The sequence below is a fragment of the Haliotis rubra genome, unplaced genomic scaffold (genome assembly GCF_003918875.1).
Source record: "Haliotis rubra isolate DU_JTF1 unplaced genomic scaffold, ASM391887v1 Scf310, whole genome shotgun sequence".
Lineage (NCBI taxonomy): Eukaryota > Metazoa > Mollusca > Gastropoda > Lepetellida > Haliotidae > Haliotis > Haliotis rubra.
This window is the reverse complement of record NW_025766981.1, coordinates 1,017,668-1,041,021: the sequence shown is the minus strand read 5'-3', so window position 1 is coordinate 1,041,021 and position 23,354 is coordinate 1,017,668. Positions and strand designations below refer to the sequence as shown.

The following is a 23,354-nucleotide window of genomic DNA, read 5'->3' as shown; positions in this document are numbered from 1 at the left end:
TAAATAGCCCGACGAACTGTGCCTGTAGGGTGACCTGTAGGTACGCGAAGGTCCTGGTGAATCCCTCGACGATCTATAGGACGAAGACGCTTGTATACTGTAGCTGACATCCTTCGCGAAGGCCTTTCGCGAAGGCTCATCTGAGTCCGCACTTGGGGCGTGGCGACTGGTGCTTCGCGAACGCCTTCGCGAACGCTGGTCGTCCGATTCTGTATCCGGGGATGGAAGAATTTTCCTTCGCGAATGCCTTCGCGAACGCTGATTCCGCATCTGGGGGATGGCGACTGGTCCTTCGCGAACGCCTTCGCGAACGCTTCTGTATCCAGGGATGGCGATTCCTCCTTCGCGAACGCCTTCGCGAATGCTGATCGTCCGTGTCCGCCGCAGGGGATGGTTGAGTCGACCTTCGCGAAGGCTGGCCTGTAGTGTAGATCTGCTGCCAGATGTCACGTTGATGAAGGGTCCCTCAGAGACGACGTCTGCGTTGGAACCTTCGCGAAGGCTCGGGACCTCGTTGTGGGCTGTGACTTCTTCTCCAGGCCGTAACGCTGTTCATCTCCTGCATAAGGTCCCCCCGGTTTGAAGGTCTGCGGTGGTAGTAGCGCTGCCCTTTCTGCGTTGATAGCGACGTGGCCCACAGGACGCTCATCTGTTGTCATCGTAGATACCTCGGGTACCGTGGAGATCTGCGCTGAAGTCACCGTAGCTGACTGGTCGTTACTTGTGATGAACCTCTGGGAAGATGATCGGTTGATCATCGGAGAGTCCCTGTACCGTCAACGGAACAATCTCGGCAGAGAAAGTCCTTGTAGTCTCGCGCAGACGTCCCCGTAGAGTTGTCGTCATCTAAGGGGTGTGTAGCCTTCTCTGGGTAGAGGATGGCGTCTATACATCGTCTGCGATGATTGTAGAGCTGCCCTCTCTGCGTTGATAGCGATATGGTCCGGAGATCGCTCATCTGTCGCCCTCGGACTGCGTGCTGTATCTCTGGGATGATCAGCAGTGGCTTATCATGAAGCCCTCTCACTGGCATCAGGATGAGGCTTCATTCTGCGTAGAGGATGGCGTCTTCTACGTCTGCGTTGAGGGGTTGTCCGATGTAGAAGCCAACGTCTTCGAAGTAAGGCGGACAACATCCCACGCCCATCCTCCGAGGACATCTCCGGCAGGTCACTTGATGGTAGTAAGTCGTCTAACAGCAGTAGACAGCTCATGAGGGACTCAGCCAGTTACCCATGACTTGGAAGTCACCTGGATAGTTGATAGTACGTCTAAGTACGGAGAAAAATTATATATTAATTTGAATTTCAATTAAAAGCTGATAAAGATTACAGCTATAGCTGGAAGTACATATTGTTGTGCAGCTAGGGCACAATCAACGCGGGTCTGCAGCAGCGAATCTAAACCAACAACGAAAATAGGTTATCATGAAATGTAAACAACTGAACAAATACGGACAATACCGTGAATAAACAGTGCTAAATACGATTAAATATCCAACCATATTGTTGTAGGATACTAACTAAACCTCTATAAAAGTAGAATAGAGGAGAATAACTAATTAATTAAAGGATATAGTGCCGAATAGGAGACACAGGTGCTCTCACAACCTGCCAACAGGGTGAAGAAGGAGAGAGTGAGGCATGTGGGCACGGTGGCGCCACAGTTTCCCGCCTAAACGGCTGGAGAGATAACTCTTGGTAGGAGTGATTTTACGTCTATTCTTTATTGAAGGGAGCTTCAATAGGAGATACAAGTGTTCCACTATGTTCGCAAGAAGAAGAAGACAAGCAAAAGAGCACGAGTCAGGATAAGGAAAAATAATAAAAACTCTTTCATAACGTTCCTGTTTTATGTATTCTGTGACGTCGTGGGACCATACACATCACTCAGGCAGTGCTCACAAATGTGCATGGCATCAGGGTAACCACAGCTTTCACCACGAACAATCTATGAAGAATTGGAGCAAATAAGTCTGAAAGAATCCACCAAGTCACACTCAATGTCCAATATGTCGTAAAATGCGAGGGTAAGACGTGACAATGGTTCTGGAATGTTCAGAACAATCTTATGATCCAATGGCTGTTAACTGTGCATAATTGCATGATCTAGATTCACAATCAGTACCTCAAATTCAATCCAAGTTGTGACACCCCGCAGTAATGAGTGCTTATGTACATTTGCTGGTATGTGCTTCAAGTGGGTTTACGTGTTCACAAGATATTTATAAACAGTGTATGATAATTTTGCTTTTGTTGAAAGAAATGTTTTCCTCTGATGAAGATTTGTAACATCAAGTATTTAGCTGGATCTGACATTTATGCAGACTTGTGCCATGAGGGATTTACCTGGATCTCACTTCTGATGCAGATGTGTCATCAAGAATTTTCCAGGATCTGACTTCTGATGCAGATGTTTTGTCAATGATTTACCTGGATCTGACATTTATGCAGACTTGTGTCAAGGATTTACCTGGATCTGACTTCTGATGCAGATTTCTGTCATCATGGATTTACCTGGATCTGACTTTTGATGCAGAATTCTGCCAGTAAGGATTTACCTGGATCTGACCTCTGATGCAAATTTGTGTTATCAAGGATTTAGCTGGATCTGACATCAGATGCAGATTTCTGTCATCAAGGATTAAACTGGACCAGGCTTTTGATCCAGAATTTGTGTCATCAAGGACTGGGCCTGGTTTCAGCAATCCCAGAGCCTGGTTTCAGCAATCCCGGAGCCTGGTTTCAGCAATCCTGAAGCCAGGTTTCAGCAATACTGGATCATTTAATGACACAACAAGCAATCAAATGTTTTGTGAATGTTTTTAATGGATGTTGAGAATGTGAAAGTGGCACCCCTGATGCAGTGAATACTGACAAGATATTTACATCATGTGTCACAACTTTGTGTGGTCAAACAGGGGATTCCTCAACCTCCATCACAGCAATAAATAACTGTATAGTTAACATCAAGTGTATAGTCATTATGCAGTCAATACAATGAAATACTGTAGCTAGGTGTTAAGACTAGGATTCTTGTATGTCCTGCTTAGACAGCTCTGCTTCATCCTGTTTCACTGGATAAGGCTTGTTGTCACATACATATACCCCAGGCATCTTTCTGTGTTTCGATAAGAACTCTAACCAGAACTGGAATACATAGGTGAGACCTGTGAAGGTCTAGGTTAGAATTGGTCTTCAGCAACCCATGCTTGTCGAAAGAAGCCACTTATGATCGGTTGCTCAGACTTGCTGACTTGGTTGACACATGTCATCATATCACAGTTGCGGAGATTGATATGCATGATGTTGATCACTGGATTGTCTGGTCCAGACTTGATGATATACAGACCACCGCCATATAGCTGGAATATTGCTGTGTGCGGCGTTAATCAACAAACAAAAATAAATGTACCCTAGTTTGGTAGCATATGGAACTGGAAGTAGAATTGATTCCTTTGTGAACCTTCATCATAATTGAATGTACATATCCAGTTGTACACCGTTTTCGAAAGTTCCCTGAGGTATACACATAAACTACTTGCCTTGTACAACAAAAATCCATCCAGTATAAACAAGGCCCTGCAGTTCACCTGGAAGCAAAATCATAACAGTGTAATTCCCTGTAGCCGCACTGTTAAATTTTATACAGATCATTGTTACAGCCAGGTAAATAAAGTGTGAAAGAAAGACCTGAGTCATTCATAAACATACATAACAATTCAATGACCTACAGCATGCATATCGTGAGGCTTGCACTACAAGTTATTGGAAGCTATAGCTAGATGACATTAGATGTAGCACACATATTGACATCATCCACTCCAAACAGTATGAAGACATGCCAATTAAATTTGCGATGACCAGGTGGTTTTACTTATAATGGCTTAAGATAAGGCAGTGTGAACAGAACACAGCAAGGATGAAATGAAATGCTTCTGATTGACTTATGAATTGATTTCTTTAGATGATAAATGATACTCAATCAGTTGAAATGGTAACCAATCTCTTTCACGACAAACACTAAACAGAAACCGTTTTGAACACTATTGCAAATTATCTTTTTGTTTCAAAAATACCTCATGACTAGGTGATATTGGTCTGAGCCATTCTAGGTGATATTGGTCTAAGCAATTAACTACCGGTATGTAGAGTTACATCCCTTCGGAATGTCAGGATCCAGTGATCAAAGATGCAATTGGGAGATTCCAATGAACAGCAGATCCTGTCATAGTTAAGGGACATAACCATGATTTCCATTTCACAATTACATCTTAATCTCATGGGAATAAACTTCTTATCAGCCTAGATTCAAAACAGCTGGACTGACTGAATTTTGGTTTTACGCCGCAATTAGCAATATTCCGGCAATATCACGGTGGGGGACACCAGAAATGGGCTTCATACAATGTACCCATGTGGGGAATCGACCCGGGTCTTCAGCGTGTCGAGCCAACGCTTTAACCACTAGGCTACCCCACCGCCAAAAAACAGCTGGAATGGTAATGAACAAGAAAACAGTTAAACATTCATTCAGTTGACTTCGCATGATTACCACACACATTTTCTACCATGCACATTACAGTTCTAAAGTCCTTCACATATTAACCAACACTTAAGTACAATGCTAAACCTATTGCTGCAATATATTGGTACCATTCAGTCACAGGGGCAGTTGTACGTACACATACCATTTTCATATCTGTCAAATTCATAATATACAAATATGGGTTATTCCAAACTCCCAAACCCACAACATATAAACACACCCAAAACATCTTCAAAAATAATTGTCAATGTTCTCCACACTGAGTACCATCTTACTTATAACAGAAGCAGAGGTAGCTGTTACCATTGAGTCTGTGAGTAGAGCATTCAGTTAATATAATCATACCACAAACAAACGAAAATACCAGACAAATATCAGCTGATAAAACAAATACTTAAATGTTGTTACCATCGTTATGGAGGCAACTGCAAGTCTGGAAGACTGAAGCTGGTTTCAGGACAAGAACACAGTGACACTGACACAAGCACTCATAAAATCATCATGAAATGTTTGTATACTATGAAATACCATAAGGCCAGCCCAATTTTATTTCTTGTTTTACGGATCCGCCAGGCATATTTTTTCAAGAATAAGAAAAAACATAAAACTTAATTTTCCCCACTCAAAAAATAAAATCTTTATGTTCTTATTGGCCAAAAATGTAAACTTAAAAGAAAATTATTTTTTTCATTGTTTTTTGCCCCACATACACTTCATAAATTGCCAAAAGTAAAATACTTTTAATATTTCGCAGGAATATTACTTTGACTGATGATCATATTTATTTTTTTTTCCTCCTGCCTTTAGGTTTTCTGACAAAACCGTAGAGCAAGAAATAAAATTGATCTGGCCTAAAAAGAGTATAGAAAACCTGATTTCTTTTTTCATTTAACAGCAGCTTATCTAAACGTTTGTGAAAATAGTTGACCACACAAATAATACATCCAGAACATAATCTTTTACACCATCTTGACAACACTAACAACAAAAGCAAACAATTATACCAGATACAGCATTCACACATGTTCTGTATGTGACAAACATATTTCAAGACTGTAATAGAGGGTAATGGAATCACTGTGTCTATAGGTCTACCCACTGGCCTGGAGTCTGTTTTGGGAGGTCTCCAGTTTGTAACAATTTGGAATACATCAGACATACTGATGGAACTTTCACTGTATGGAAAACCTAAGTTTCAGCTGTCCTGTGCTATAAGTTTCTGAAAGAGCGTTACATTTGTGTTACTGTTTCCTAACACTGCTCAATTACTGTGACATTTGTGACATCAAGTGAAAGCGAGGCTTAGTCTTAAATGTTTCATCATACATACATATATTTTCACTTCAATTTCACTCTTTCCACTAGCATGAAGCAGCCTTTCCTAAAATGGAAATTCTTCATCAAGCTGTCAATTAAAGTGACAAAATGACTTTGAGTGAGTGGGTTTAGTTTTATGCCGCTTTTAGCAATATTCCAGTAACATCATAGAATGGGACACCAGACACCTTCATGGAAGAACAACTTCTTTATTCAGGTGATGCAATGTTTCGATACAGATGCTTGACAAAGATACAAGAATCTATATCCAAACAAAGCATCACCTGAATAAAGAAGTTGTTCATCCATAAATGTTGTCCTTATCTTATCAACATCAGTGTGCTTGTGTCAAATGTCTCACGAGCTCTAGGTAAGATGTGTATTTGCCTAAAAAAATATGCAAAATTAGTCTTTTGATTGCTTGAAAACTTTTGAAAAAACCAATAGCATCACAACACTCTGTTTAGGATTCAGAGCTCCAGGTAAGACATGTATATGCAAAATAAGTCATTCAATTGCTTGAAAACTTCAACAACCCAATAGCATCACAACACTCTGTTTAGTTCCCCAATCATCCTTCACCTGTACTTCTTCACAAATCTTTACTTAGGCCAGATCAATTCTATTTCTTGTTTTACGGATCCCCTGGTGATATTTTTTCAAGAATTAGAAAAAAATTAAAATTAATTTTCCCTGCTCAAAAAATAAAATTTTAATATTTTTATTGGCCAAAAATGTAAATGTGCAAGAAAATGCATTTAGATTGTTTTTGTCCCATATACACTTCATAAATTGCCAAAAGTAAAACACTTTTAGTATTTAAAAGGAATATTACTTTGACTGGTGATTTTTATTATTTAATTTTTTCCCTCCTGCCTTTAGGTATTTTGAGGACAGAAATCCTTAAAACAAGAAATAAAATTGGTCTGGCCTTACTGGCCAAAGTCAACCAGGACACGCACTTGAACTCAACTGCAGATAATGTCGCACAAGAAAGCAGCTACGTCTAGCTCATAGTTAAGACGATTTACATAATTACTACACAAACAGATACAAATTAGAAATCATCAGACAGAGAATTTGTAGCAGAATAATGTGCAAAAACATGTACTCATTGGTGTAAAATTATGCAACAGAGATGACCCAAAAGAGTAAAAATATATTTAATGCTCAAAGTAAACAAACAGATAATACCCAATGTGACTGTTAAGTTGGAGTAGATACTCAATGCTTAAACTATAATCTGAATCCCTGGGATATGAAGGGGAATATGTTCCACAGTCTAGTGTCTATTTCTAGTCTTCGGTCTAGATCTATAAGTTTCAAGTGTGTAATTTGATTAAGGATGAACTCCAGCACTCAGAATCACACATCATAAACTTCAGCTACCAGTGATGACTTGAGATTTTACGTGTGGTTTCCATCATAATGCATATTTTGCTACCTGAAAAAGTGGTTGTTAATGACCTTGATCAATTTTACAAGACCTGCCATTGGCTGTAGCCTAGCAACCTTAAAAGCATCCTCAAGGAACATGGAGATAGATGGGTTTATTATAATGACTACTTGGTTACATCCTTGATAATCTCCAGGGTATACGTTACGATCACTCTCCACCCTGGATGCATCCACGGCTTGGCCCGATAATTATATTACCTCCCTTTGCTGGCTCTGCATTCTCACTGTAGCCAATCAGCTAAGCCGCCGTTACATCCGAGCTTGCCAGTGTCAACAAAGATAGCGGTCGGAGTCGCGAAAGTTTGTTCGCAGCGCCACTCAATTTTGGGGGGAAATCATAATTACATTACCTCCCTTTGCTGACTTTTTATCCAATCAGATGTCTACGCTGGGAAGTTGAGCGAACCAATCACAACTCACTTTGGGTTCTTAAATTATCTAATCGTTAAACTTGGCAACATAACTGATGCAGAGGTGCTCTGGAAGAGGTAGAAGGAGTTCTTTCACAGATTTTCTTAAAGTTTCAGATCTGTCAATTTGTCTGTATGATTTCCCCAAAAATTTGAGAGGAGCTGTGAACAAACCTTCGCGACTGCAACCGCTATCTTTGTTGACACTGGCAAGCTCGGATGTAACAGCGGCTTAGCTGATTGGCTACTGTGAGAATGCAGAGCCAGCAAAGGGAGGTAATATAATTATCGGGCCAAGCCGTGGATGCATCAAGGGTATAGTGAGTGGAGAGTGATCGTAACGTATACCCTGGAGATTATCGAGGATGACTGGGTTACCAATATACACATATTCATGGAACTATTCCCATGTCTCTCCAAGGCTGTTGTTTGGAGGTAGCAAATATGAGCAAACTGGGGTCACAAATGCTGCCAATCAAAGGCATCACCCGTGATTGGTTAGATTATATACAACACTGCAATAAATAACACAATCATGTTTCCTATACTATCACAGTAACTAGATTATGAATCATTATATTGGAAAAAGACTGTCTTAAATATCCAGGCATTAAATTTGCTGTCTCATTGAACGAAAGTTGGTGGTTCAGCTTATGTGCGTGATATACCATTTGATACTGATTTTAAGGGTCAAGTTAGGATTAGCTTATCTACGGTCATATACAGTAGTATGCACATAATGAAAGTCTTGTCATATATGAAAACCTCTTAAATTTCTAGCTGTTTTTCTGAAAAATAAATCTAAATACAAAATCATTATTTTTTTTTTTAGAATTTCAGTTAAGAAGGTAAGTCAACTGGAAACAAACATGACACTGGAAAAAAAACCATGACAATTTGGTAATATGGTGCCAATTACATTCCATTAAATTAAAACTTTCAGATATGAAAATGTTCATGATCAATATGTGCAAATCCTAAACTCAGTTTATGACAACAATAAACTTTATGAGAAACAAGACACTCTGCTGCACCAACTTATAAATAGTTACTAACCATGTTAGAGAAAAAATGTGGTAGAAAATATTTACATTTGTTAATAAATATATTTGTACAGATGTACATGTTGCAGTTGTGCCTGCCCTTTGATCATTAAGATCTCACAAAATGCTGCATATGAAGTCGCCTTACTCTCATAAACAAGGCATAAATTGTGAAGATTTAGATGGCAAAACCATTTTCAATGATGTGCAAACCTGAACCTATTCTAGTCAGAATCCTTGTGGATTCTAAATATCCTTCAGCATCATTAAGAACAGCTTGAATAGCACTGCAATTATGCTTAGTATAAAACACTCAACCACACATGAAGTCAGACTACAGGTGACTTCATCATGAAGGCATATCACATAGTGACAGAACAGTTCGTATCAGATCTCTGTCTCCGTAGAATTGTGTCTGGGTCTGCCACTACCATTGCTACTTGTACTTCCTGTCCGATGCACCCTCATCGGCAAACTGTTCCGTTCAAGGTCACGCAGGCCCGTGGCCTGGACCTGTTTGTCTATCAACACAACGTCTCGCTTGCACTTCAGACAGATGTAAGTTCTCTGAGGCTTCCGCCTGGGCTCGGGCTGGGTTAGCACTTTGGCTATGAGGGACATTGGCACTGTTTCTGTGGGGGACACGTTCCCCATGTTGGTTTCAGCGTCGGTGTTGTTGACGGAGTAGACCATGGCACATGGGGGGAATGTCTGCATCGGCACTCGGATCAACTTGGACTCCTTCACGCTGTTCTCCATGTTCAGAATCTGTTCTCGGGTCATGTGTTTCTTCACCCGGTCTTGTAAGTCCATTGGAAGCTGCAGCAGATAGTGGCAATAAAAATATTGAAGTGGATGTGGTCTAAATCACATGGGCTTGTAACACAATGGCATCATTGTAAAGGGCACTTTTATATAGAGCTAAATATGTTTGTTCGCTGTGAAACAAACACAATGGCATCATGTAAAGGGCTTGTAAAACAAACACAATGGCATCATTGTAAAGGGCACTTTGATATAGAGCTAAATATGTTTGTTCGCTGTGAAACAAACACAATGGCATCATTGTAAAGGGCACTTTGATATAGAGCTAAATACACAATGGCATGTAAAGGGCACTTTGATATTGTAAAGGGCACTTTGATATAGAGCTAAATATGTTTGTGTTGTGAAACAAACACAATGGCATCATTAAAGGGCACTTTGGGCACTTTGATATAGAGCTAAATATGTTTGTTCGCTGTGAAACCAACACAATGGCATCATTGTAAAGGGCACTTTGATATAGAGCTAAATATGTTTGTTCTGCATGAAACAAACAACATCATTGTAATCATTGATAAAGGGCACTTTGATATAGAGAGCTAAATATGTTTGTTCGCTGTGAAACAAACACAATGGCATCATTGTAAAGGGCACTTTGATATAGAGCTAAATATGTTTGTTCGCTGTGAAACAAACACAATGGCATCATTGTAAAGGGCACTTTGATATAGAGCTAAATATGTTTGTTCGCTGAGAAACAAACACAATGGCATCATTGTAAAGGGCACTTTGATATAGAGCTAAATATGTTTGTTCGCTGTTAAACACAACACTCAGCAATATTCCAGATATATGGTGGCAGTCTGTAAACAATCAAGTCTGGACCAGACAAGCTAGTGATTAACATCATAAGCATCAATCTACGCAATTGGGATGACATGCGTCAACCAAGTCAGCAGTTCGGTTGCTGAAGACCAATTCTATAGAGATACAACAATAATCAAAGAACTGGCTCAAACTTACCGAATTAAGTTTATGTGCGACAAAGTTGGAAGGTCTACAGTGAAGCAGCTGCACTGCCAGATTACAGTCATTGCGGTACCGTTCCTGGGAGGCAATCAAACATGAACAACCTTCAGAAATATTGTTACAATAGAACAAGACTAATACTGCCTTCACTAATATGCCTAGGAAATCCACTTCATAATCATGAGTGAGTGAGTTTAGTTTTACGACGCACTCAGCAATATTCCAGCTATATAGCAGCAGTCTGTAAATAATCGAGCCTGGACTAGACAATCCAGTGATCAACAGCATGAGCATCGATCTACACAGTTGTGATACTATGACATGTGTCACCCAAGTCAGCGAGTCTGACCACCTGACCCTATTAGTCATCTTTTACAACAAGCATGGGTTACTGAAGATCAATCCTATCCTGGATCTTCACGGGTCCACTTCGTAATCAACTGCAGAACGTAACAGTAAAAGTTCATTATCATGCAAACTATTCAAGATTTTCCATTTTCTTCATGTAAAAGGCTTTAAGAATAAAAATGAAATGCATGTCTCAAAAACACAACCCTGACAGCTGATTGTTCTGGCTGTGAGGCTTCCACTGAATAAGTAATTGTCTTGACTGACTGACTGAGTTTGGTTTTACGCCGCTTTTAGCAATATTCCAGCAACATCACAGCCGGGGACACCAGAAATGGGCTTCACACTAATTGTCTTGAAGTCCATAAGCACTGACATTGTTGGAACAAGAAGTGAATGAAGCTTTCTTTGTAATTCAATGCTTACATTTTCCTCCTCTAATTCACATATAGTGACCTTGCCATCAACAAGTTTAGAGGTCAAGGCTGCGACCTCCCGCTGCAGGGACACCTTCTCTCCCTCAAATTTGTTAACCTTGAACAAAACATAAAACATTATTTAAAACATTTCAGACACTAGTTCTAGTGCAACAGGAAACATATTTTTGTCTAATGGACATTCTGAATGAGACAATTCCACTGAAGTAAAACCAAGTTTGCCAATTCTTTTGCCATATTAATGAACTACATGACACTGAAGCTTGAACTTTTCTACAACGTTGGTAATCCAAGTGAGACAAGTGAGTGAGTGAGTATGGTTTTATGTCACTTTTAGCAATATTCCAGCAATATCACGAAAGAGGACACCAAAAATGGACTTCGCACATTGCACCCATGTGGGGCCTAGTGAGACGAACTACAAGCTGAATAATGAAGGCTGCCTATACTGACCACTTTAAGTAACTTGTCCTCCAGGTCGTGGTTGACCTTCTGCATCCTCTTGTGACTCTCCAGCAGCCTGTAAACAACACATGGTACTTGAAAACCTGCCACTTATCAAGGCATCACACAAGGATCTACTCATCACGATCCAGATGTGCACGACTTGTAATTACACAGGGCATGGAAATAACTTTAAAATTGGTAGTGTACTCCAGTACAGTGGCACATGTAAAATCACTTGCCCTGATAATTTTTCCACTATACCGGCTGTTTTCTTGTTGATTTTTTAATTAAACAACATAATTAACATTGGAATATCAACTGGACACCGGTACAGTGTGATATACAAATTTGCTTGCCCGACAGAAAAAAACACTGGACTCAGGCATCGGGCAATGGGTTATTTCCACCCCTGTTACAGGGTGTTAACATAATGTACTTGACACCAGGACAATACAAGGTATCACTAGGCATCTGAATAATTCGTATTTTTACAGATAATCTGTAATTCTCTGAATCATTATCTTAATATATTCAGTTCCAAAAGTAATGCAAATCATGTATAACTGTGACACAGCGGTGAACAAAGAGATTGATGCTTGCTAATGAAAACATGCAAAGAAAACAATATCAATCCTCAAAGTAAACACATAAATTATCTAAATTCATAACCGACATGTTTGGGATAATGTCAACAAGATGTAATTAGATAGGAAATGACATTTCAGTTTTGAGAATGGCCACCATTAGCAGCCACTTTGGTACCATTAGACCACACAACTGATGAGAATGACTATCTGAGCATCAAACACACACCACTCTGCCCTGATTTACATCTTATGATTTACATGTAATTTCAAAACGTTGTAATATTCCTAGCCAAAAGGCATCAGTATTGGAATAATATTTTTTGGTGTACAACTTTAGAAACTCTGCTTACTGAAGATATATCTTCAACAATGAAAAACAAAGGTAGTTTGTTTATTAATCTAAACTGATGAAGGTCCATGCAGCAACAATTTGCCAATATACAATAGTAATCCCACTCTTTAACAAATTCTAGCTAAAAAATCTGTTATAACATTTGTAAAAATTGTAAAATGCTTGGTTATTTCCCACAGCTTTATCATATATGCCGTGTTCATAAGAACTGTCATTTTCTAATATGAAGTCATTTACCTGTCATATCTGTCCCTGAGTCGAGCAAACTCCTCCCGCAGTTTCAGCACTTCATATTCCGCGAGCTGCTTACTATCAATCAGCTCATGCTCTATGAGAGAGATGTGTGAGTTGCTCCTGATCAGCTGACACTGCAGCTCCTCTATCTGCTGGTGGAGGTCCAGGCTGTAACATTCAGGAGTATGAGGTCATATACCGGTACTGTACTGTAGTGGATATAGGGTTATATACAGAGGAGGTTGACAGATGTACTGCAACACTTTGAGCACCCACTTAGTGGGTGGATTTAGCCCTATATCAATTTTCAGTACTTTTATCATTATTGTAGTGATGATGAGGTCATACTGTACAGAGGAGGTAAACAGCTGTACTGTAGTGGATATGAGGTCATATTGTATAGAGGAGGTAAACAGCTGTACTGTAGTGGATATGAGGTCATACTGTATAGAGGAGGTAAACAGCTGTACTGTAGTGGATATGAGGTCATATTGTACAGAGGAGGTAAACAGCTGTACTGTAGTGGATATGCGGTCATATTGTACAGAGGAGGTACATGGATGTGCTGTAGTGGATACGAGTTCATAATGTACAAGTATACAGCTATACTGTATTTGGTATGAGGTCATACTGTACAGAGGAGGTAAACAGCTGTACTGTATTTGGTATGAGGTCATATTGTACAGAGGAGGTACATGGATGTGCTGTACTGAGTTCATTTGTACATGAGGTCATACTGTACAGAGGAGGTAAACAGCTGTACTGTAGTTGGTATGAGGTCATATTGTACAGAGGAGGTAAACAGCTGTGCTGTAGTGGATATGAGGTCATATTGTACAGAGGAGGTAAACAGCTATACTGTAGTTGGTATGAGGTCATATTGTACAGAGGAGGTAAACAGCTGTACTGTAGTTGGTATGAGGTCATATTGTACAGAGGAGGTACACAGCTATACTGGTATACTGTATTTGGTATGAGGTCATACTGTACAGAGGAGGTAAACAGCTGTACTGTAGTTGGTATGAGGTCATATTGTACAGAGGAGGTAAACAGCTATACTGAAGTTGGTATGAGGTCATATTGTACAGAGGAGGTAAACAGCTGTGCTGAAGTTGGTATGAGGTCATATTGTACAGAGGCGGTAAACAGCTACACTGAAGTTGGTATGAGGTCATATTGTACAGAGGCGGTATACAGCTGTACTGTAGTGGGTATGAGGTCATATTGTACAGAGGCGGTAAACAGCTATACTGTAGTGGGTATAAGGTCATATTGTACAGAGGCGGTATACAGCTGTACTGTAGTGGGTATGAGGTCATATTGTACAGAGGCGGTAAACAGCTATACTGTAGTGGGTATAAGGTCATATTGTACAGAGGCGGTATACAGCTGTACTGTAGTGGGTATGAGGTCATATTGTATAGAGGAGGTACATGGATGTGCTGTAGTGGATACGAGTTCATAATGTACAGGTATACAGCTATACTGTAGTTGGTATGAGGTCATATTGTACAGAGGACGTAAACAGCTGTACTGTAGTTGGTATGAGGTCATATTGTACAGAGGAGGTACATGGATGTGCTGTAGTGGGTATGAGTTCATAATGTACAGGTATACAGCTATACTGTAGTTGGTATGAGGTCATATTGTACAGAGGAGGTAAACAGCTATACTGTAGTTGGTATGAGGTCATATTGTACAGAGGAGGTACATGGATGTGCTGTAGTGGATACGAGTTCATAATGTACAAGTATACAGCTATACTGTAGTTGGTATGAGGTCATATTGTACAGAGGTAGCTATAATTGTAGTTGGTATGAGTCATATTGTACAGAGGAGGTAAACAGCTGTACTGTAGTTGGTATGAGGTCATATTGTACAGAGGAGGTACATGGATGTGCTGTAGTGGATACGAGTTCATAATGTACAGGTATACAGCTATACTGTAGTTGGTATGAGGTCATACTGTACAGAGGAGGTAAACAGCTGTACTGTAGTTGGTATGAGGTCATATTGTACAGAGGAGGTACATGGATGTGCTGTAGTGGATACGAGTTCATAATGTACAGGTATACAGTTATACTGTAGTTGGTATGAGGTCATATTGTACAGAGGCGGTATACAGCTGTACTGTAGTGGATATGAGGTTATACTGTACAGAGGCGGTATACAGCTGTACTGCAGTTGATATGAGTTCATACTGTACAGAAGAGGTATCGGATGCTTTAGTTGATCTGAGATTACATTGACTGGAGGAAGCACAACTCTGATAATGGTGAAGAAGCGAGGAAAACTTGTATGTCAGCCCGCAGTAATGTAAGTGACATGAGTGAGTGAGTGAGTTTAGTTTTACGCCGCACTCAGCAATATTCCAGCTATATGGCGGCGGTCTGTAAATAATCGAGTCTGGACCAGACAATCCAGTGATCAACAGCATGAGCATCGATCTGCGTAATTGGGAACCGATGACATGTGTCAACCAAGTCAGCGAAACTGACCACCCAATCCCGTTAGTCGCCTCTTACGACAAGATAGTCGCCTTTTTATGGCAAGCACATGGGTTGCTGAAGACCTATTCTACCCCGGATCTTCACGGGTCGTAAGTGACATGAGGAATCAGCAGAATATTCTAGCTAAGCATCAGTCTAATGTAGTCTGGAATATGGGAATCAAGCAGGGTCAGAGAACTCCATTAACCTGTAGGATCTTGAGGCAACAACGCCACTACAGATCAAGTTGCCTATGGCACTATCAACATGACAACACTACTTGCCTACTCCTCATTATAACACTATATGGTCAAGATAAAATAAGAGAATGCTCACTAAAGTATACTTGTCCATCTAGACTCTTACAGAGCTATTGGACTAACACTGTCATGTCACTCTAAAAACTGATACACTTGTCATGTACAATTCAAAGTTACTGTTTCGGGCAGCTTTAACCATTTACTGTGACATACAAGCTACCACATTCCACACACAACTTGCCTCCAGAAATCCATACAAATCTACAATGTCTGGTCAATATGTGCCACTCATGCTAGTGTTGTTCTGTATTGAATTCAACCTGCATGCATGGCAGGGGCAATGCTACTTCATCAATTACTATGGTGCCTATTGATTTTTTGGCGCCTTGAAATACACCGAGCTTTCCCTTTAATTGTGTCATCTTTATACAGACAATACTGCGTGCACTTACAAATGAAATGTCAAAGAAATTACTCTCCAGCACTGTAGCTCACCAAGATACACAGTCAACAGTTCAAAATGTCTACAGCTGAGAAAACATGGATAGCGAAATGTGTTCTAATAGTTTCTGCATAATTTACCACTACCAAACATTAAAATAGAACAAATTAAATAAATGATGATTTCATCTGGAGAAACATGATCCTTAATCTTAATTTCCTTAATCTGGCAATTTCAGAGACATTCACGAAGCCAATATGCTTTATGAGATATTTGTTAAATGTCTGCGCGCTCTTTACATGGGTTCTACATTTGTTAGCAGTGACAGTTTGCACTGTCTACATCCCTCTCATGTTCTACAGCAGTGAAAGTCTCAACTGTCGCAGAGGCTACATTTTCTACAGCAGTGAAAGTGTGAACTCTCTAAATGGATTATATGTTCTACAGCAGTGAAAGTCTGAACTGTATTAATGGTTAAATGTTCTACAGCAGTGAAAGTCTAAACTCTCTAAATGGATTCTGTGTTCCGCAGCAGTGAAAGTCTGTGCTGTTTACATGGATTCTACACTTGTCAGCAGTGAAAGTCTGAACTGTCTACATGAACTCTACATTTGTTAGCAGAGAAAGTTTGAACTGTCTACATCATTTTTACATTCTGCAGCAGCGAAAGTCTGAACTGTTTATATCAATTTTATGTTCTACAGCAGTGAAAGTCGGGACTCTGTACATAAATTCTTTGTTCTGCAGAGGTGAATTTAGTCACTGTAATGTATACATGGTTTAATGTTCTACAGCAGTGAAAGTTAGACTAAGGCTTAGTCTCTGAATATATATAATTTTGATAGTAACAAACAAGCCAATTTATATTGAAAAGGGAGACCAGAGATTCAGAACCTGAGGAAATCTAGACTTGCTTTATTTAGGGCTTTAGCACCCCAGAGAGGGCCAGGCAGTAGGGAAATTTATGTGGTTCAGGGACTGTGAGACAGACTACACTGTCTGCACTGTCTGCATGGGTTCAATGTCTGCTGCAGTGAAAGTCTGACCTGTCTACATAGTTGAATGTTCTGCATCAGCAATGATCAGTGAATAAGACATGTCTCAATTTCTTACTTTGTGAATTACAATATCAGATTGATTATTTGATAGGACATTCAGAAATGACAGAAGCAAATACTCCAATTCCGGAAATTATAAACCATTAAGTACCGGTAGTCCTATTGCCTCTACCAAAGAGGAAGTTGTGGATGAATCAGGCAATCTCCCTTGGCTACCCTAATGAGTCACCTGACATGCAGAACATGTATGACGATAGCAACGTGTCGCCTCGTACAACCACGCCGTACAACCACGCCGACATCATGCATGCAATTCCTCAGTCGTCACATTAAAAGCACACACTGGCACACACTGGCACACACTGGCACACACTGGTGTTTCACATTACAGGAGCTTCTCCCATGTTGTGTCTGTAACGACCATACCACGAAGTCCTGCTGGGACTACTTAATCCTCACTGTCTCAAAGTACGTTACATATATATAGAAGGCTGTTTTAGTTTTAAAGTATCACCCACATACTGGTGCAATTACAACCTCACACAGCTTGAAAAAGTCAAAGGTCACACCTAAATCAATAAACTGGTCCCAGCTTTCAATATGTTTCATTGCTAATGTAATATATTTGTGGTAGTTGCACAGATTATCATGTTCAGTTAATATTAACTCACTTTTAACAGAAGAAGCCCTGAAATCGCTCCACGTTTTCAAATTTAGCTTTCAAAAAGCATGAATTCCGTTTCAATTCCACTTATTATCATGTTTTGCACACTTTTAACTGAAGACCTGAAATCTCTTCAGACCCTCCAATAGTTAAATATAATCAATTCAGTTTTTCAAATTTCGCTTTCAAAAGGCATGAATTCTTGTGTCAAAACTGATGAGAAATATTGGCTTCGAAATCACTGAAGCGTTAGATTGGCATGAATATGCTATAAAGAAAAGACTCATAGCTGCACAAGAAATGCATACAAATCAACAACCATGACAAACCAAATAAGTTTTGAATTTCTTGCATGTGAATAGCTTTCTAAAACTATCAGCATCCAAATCCATCATTAAATCACTGTAAACACATATAGATAAAGGGCACAATGGGCGACAGGCATATTCCTCCAGACCAACATATGGTCATTTTAAGACTGATTTAGTTAAATGTCCTTTCAAATGTACAGAGTGTATCGTGTTTGACATTTTCTCCATACTGAGCTGAGGACGTCTGACATTTAACAGTTGGTAAAGACCTTAGCTTCAAATGTACATAGACATGTAGGTGGTGTTTGACGCCTGACATTCCAGTAGACTGTTACAGACCTCAGCTGGGAAGGGACATGACATTTAACAGACTCATTGGTAGAGACCTTAGCTGGGAAAAGACATAGATTCATGTAGACCTCAGCTGGGAAGGGACATAGACATGAAGGTGCTACACTGATGACGTCTGACATTCAGTAGACTGTTACAGACCTCAGCTGGGAAGGGACATAGACATGAAGGTGCTACACTGATGACGCCTGACATTCAGTGAGACTGTTACAGACCTCAGCTGGGAAGTTACAGACCTCAGCTGACATTCAGTAGACTGTTACAGACCTCAGCTGGGAAGGGACATAGACATGAAGGTGCTACACTGATGACGTCTGACATTCAGTAGACTGTTACAGACCTCAGCTGGGAAGGGACATAGACATGAAGGTGCGATAACACTGATGACGTCTGACATTCAGTAGACTGTTACAGACCTCAGCTGGGAAGGGACATAGACATGAAGGTGCTACACTGATGACGTCTGACATTCAGTAGACTGTTACAGACCTCAGCTGGGAAGGGACATAGACATGAAGGTGCTACACTGATGACGTCTGACATTCAGTAGACTGTTACAGACCTTAGATGGGAAGGGACATAGACATGAAGGTGAAGGTGACACTGATGACGTCAGCTGACATTCAGTAGACTGTTACAGACCTCAGCTGGGAAGGGACATAGACATGAAGGTGCTACACTGATGACGTCTGACATTCAGTAGACTGTTACAGACCTCAGCTGGGAAGGGACATAGACATGAAGGTGCTACACTGATGACGTCTGACATTCAGTAGACTGTTACAGACCTCAGATGGGAAGGGACATAGACATGAAGGTGCTACACTGATGACGTCTGATGTCAGTAGACTCCATAGACCTCAGCTGACATAGCATGAAGGTGCTACAGTGATGACGTCTGACAATCAGTAGACTGTTACAGACCTCAGCTGGGAAGGGACAAGGTGTACACTGATGACGTCTGACATTCAGTACTGTTACAGACCCCATTTGGGAGGACAGATTACAAGGATTATCTAGTAGATCCATAATGCATTGCAAGGGGGAATTACTTTGACCACAAGTTTATGATGTTTACCCAGGAGAAAATCTATGAAGCACAAGGGGAAGTTCTGTCCACATCTGAAACGGACAGGCCTTTCTTAATTCCTATACACAATACATGATTCAATTTAGATTTAATAATATCAGAATATTTGTTAGTCTACATACATACACCAATAAGCCATTTGTCTGGATCACTGACTTTACTGTAATATATTTGTTAACTTGGCAATGTCTAGACGTGAAAAATGGATGTATAGAGATGACAGCCCACTTTCACTGGCATGCCTATGTTTTTCTCATTTATAAATGATATCTAGCTCAAATTAATTATGCACTAACATGAATTATGCACTACTTGAAAGGTAAAAGCATGTATGCTGTAGAGCTAGCTTTCCAACGACAAACATTTATTTAGATCAGATTCAAGGGTTGGCACACCCAGGATGGGCTGAATATGTGCAACTTTTGTTGTTAAATGATGAACTCGGCATACGTTTTGCATGTACCCTCCAGATAACATTTGCCATGATTCACATTTGAAAATAAGTAGATGAAATCATTGTCTGGGTGTTCACTGTTATAGACAGACAGTGGGGATAATAACATCACAGATCTCATCTTGCACAGAATATCTTGGCGTAGATATATTTACATTTAAAAGAATGCTTTTGATTGTTTCCTAAGAATGGAACACAATTTCAGATTTCACCGTGAAAGAAGACTCACAAAAACATGCGATGTTCCAAGTGATTATTAATTTTAACAAATCAAAATCGAATGAAGCCACTACTGCTGATGCAGAACTGCTTAGCAACAAGAATTACTCCATTACATAGTAGCACCATAATGCTTTGCAAGGGTGAATTACTTCAACCACAAATTTACGATGTTTACACAAAAGCTAACTGCATGTATAGCATATGGGGAAGTTCTGTCCAAATTTAACATTCTCGCATACAGGCCTATACATAATACATTATTAAATTCAAAATCTCCAAATTTGTTAGCCTGGTACACAGACCTATATGCTACTTGTCTGGATCACTGACTTTACTGGTCTATATTTTTTAACTTGGAGATGTGAGGTGAGGTGAAATTGGGTTTAACGTCGTGCTTGAGAATATTTCGCTCATATGACGACGTACATGCGTGTGTATGTGTATGTGTGGCTGCTTGTACTAGCCCAGACTGAAGCTGGTTTTATAGTGCTAGCCCACTGAGATACCATGCCACAGTGAAGCAGGAATACCCCACTTAGACACATTATACTGACTCCGAGCCGACCAGTCCTTGTTGTACCCATTAATGCCGAACACCAGGTAGGGACCAACAAGCACCATATTTTAACGTCTTTTGGCATGACGCGGTTGAGGATCGAACCCGCGACCTTCCACTCTCCGGGCGGACGCTCTAACCATTTTAACTTGGTAATGTCAAGACTTGAAATATGGATGCATAGAGATTATGGCCCACTTTTAAAGCATGTGTACGTTTATCTCAATCATAAATAATATCTAGCTCAAATTAAAGGTCACAATGTAAAACATGAATTATGCACTGTTTGAAAGGTGAAAGCATGTATGCTATAGAGCTAACATTCCAGCAATGAACATTTATATAGGTCAGATTTAAGGCTCAGCACACCTTGGATGGGTGAAAGTCATGCAGTCTGTATATGTCTGTTACGTTGTTTTTAACGTTTGTTACGTTTGTTGATGAACTCCGCATAATTTCTTCATGTACCCCGAATATAAAATTTGTCATGATTCATGTTCGACAATAAGTGGATAAGTAGACTTTTATAGTAGAACAGTGGGATAACATTCCACCCAATCATGTAACAGCTCATCCTGCTCATACTCTCACACTAGTGTTGGGAATTGGTTAAAATCTCATAATTGATGATTGGTTCATTACCACCGATCAATCATCGAAAATAATTGGTTAGCGTCATTTATGAAATTTGTTAATGCACAAAAATATAAGGAAAAAATAATGTAATTTTTAGAGTAAAATTGATATTTTATACTTATCCTGACTCATGCTCTTTTTGCTTGTCTTCTTCTTCTTGCGAACATAGTGGAACACTTGTATCTCCCTAATTGAAGCTCCCTTCAATGTAAAATCACTAATTAGTACACCACGAGTTACCTCCCTTCCACAAGCTGAACGAGGGCGCCACCTCTACCCATGTGCCTCACTCTCTCCTCATATACTGAGCCCAACATTTGAATTTACAGGGAAATCCAAAGTGTTATGTGGGGAGGATGGGAGGGCTTACCTCATGAGTCAGGATAAGTATAAAATATCAATTTTACTCTAAAAATTACATATTTTTCCTTATCCTGACTCATGCTCTTTTTGCTTGTAGAATCCTCTGAGAAAAGGAGGTGGGAATATATAATACTTTGGATTTTAATAATTAGTGATTTGAACTGTGATGATTGTAATAACCCTATGGGAACTTCATAAAGGCACTGAACTGATGAATTCCTGCTGCTAACTTATCAGCTGCCATATAAAGGTTATTACAATGTACTTATTACAATGTACTTATTATGATCAAGTATATATAACATTAATACAATGCTTAAGACTAATAGACCTAAGCTTGTTAAATTGCTAGTATAAACTCCTTAGAGTTTGTTAGCTAAATTACTTTAAGATATAAACATAGTACTAAGCTTAAGATATGCTTAAACTTAAGCTAATTATATAATAGCAAAACTCTTTAGAGTTTGTTAGCTAATATACTTATATGATATAAACCTAGTGCTGAGCTTAAGATATGAATAAGCTTTAGCTACATATATAATAGCAAACTCTGTAGAGTTTGTTAGCTAATATATTTTTACAATATGAGTATAGTACTGTGCTTAAGATATAATTAACTTAAGCTACATATACAATAGCCAAAAAACCTCTGTAGAGTTTATTAGCTAATAGACTTATATTGTAACCATAGTATTAAGCTTAAGATATGATTAGACTTAAGCTAAATGTATATAGCAAAACTCCTTAGAGTTTTTAACTAATATACTTTTATGTTAAAAACATAGTACTGAGCTTAAGATATGATTAACTTAAGCTATATATATAAAAGCAAAACTCCGTAGAGAGTTTGTTAGCTAATACATTTTATAATGTAACCATACTGCTTAAGATATGATGAACTTAAGCTAAATATATAATAACAAAAACCCTTTTAGAGTTTTGTTAGCTAATATACTTATATGATAGAAATATAGTATTGAGCTTAAGATATGAAGGAAAACCTTAAGCTACATATATAATAGCAAAAACTCCGTAGAGTTTGTTAGCTAATACATGTTATAATGTAACCATAAAGCTTAAAATATGATGAAACTTAAACCAAATATATAATAGCAAAACTCTTTTAGAGTTTGATAGCTAATATACCTATATGATATAAACATAGTACTGCTTAAGATATGAATAAGCTTAAGTTACATATAATAGCAAAAACTCTGTAGAGTTTGTTAGCTAATACATGTTATAATGTAACCATAATGCTTAAGATATGATGAAACTTAAGCCAATTAGCAAAAAACTCTTTAGAGTTTGTTAGCTAATATACTTATATGATATAAACATAGTACTGAGCTTAAGATATGAATAAGCTTAAGCTACCTATATAATAGCAAAAACTCGTAGAGTTTGTAAGCTAATATATTTTTACAATATGTGTATAGTACTATGCTTAAGATATAATTAACTTAAGCTACATTATATAATA

At 39.1% G+C, this 23,354-nt stretch overlaps 1 protein-coding gene across 2 annotated transcripts in view; it reads right to left on the bottom strand.

The window, feature by feature from the left end:
- Positions 1–8,001: 8,001 nt before the first annotated feature.
- The window catches only part of LOC124283193 (tight junction-associated protein 1-like), a 38,123-nt gene continuing 22,770 nt past the window's right edge, over positions 8,002–23,354 (bottom strand). For both annotated transcript variants that reach the window (XM_046719225.1, XM_046719226.1), the window contains 5 exons: positions 12,979–13,143; positions 11,809–11,875; positions 11,345–11,452; positions 10,565–10,648; positions 8,002–9,595 (listed from right to left, as the gene is read on the bottom strand). In XM_046719225.1, coding sequence (XP_046575181.1) covers positions 9,164–9,595; positions 10,565–10,648; positions 11,345–11,452; positions 11,809–11,875; positions 12,979–13,143 — 856 coding nt within the window. In that variant the 3' untranslated portion in view covers positions 8,002–9,163. The remainder of the gene's footprint in view (positions 9,596–10,564; positions 10,649–11,344; positions 11,453–11,808; positions 11,876–12,978; positions 13,144–23,354) is intronic.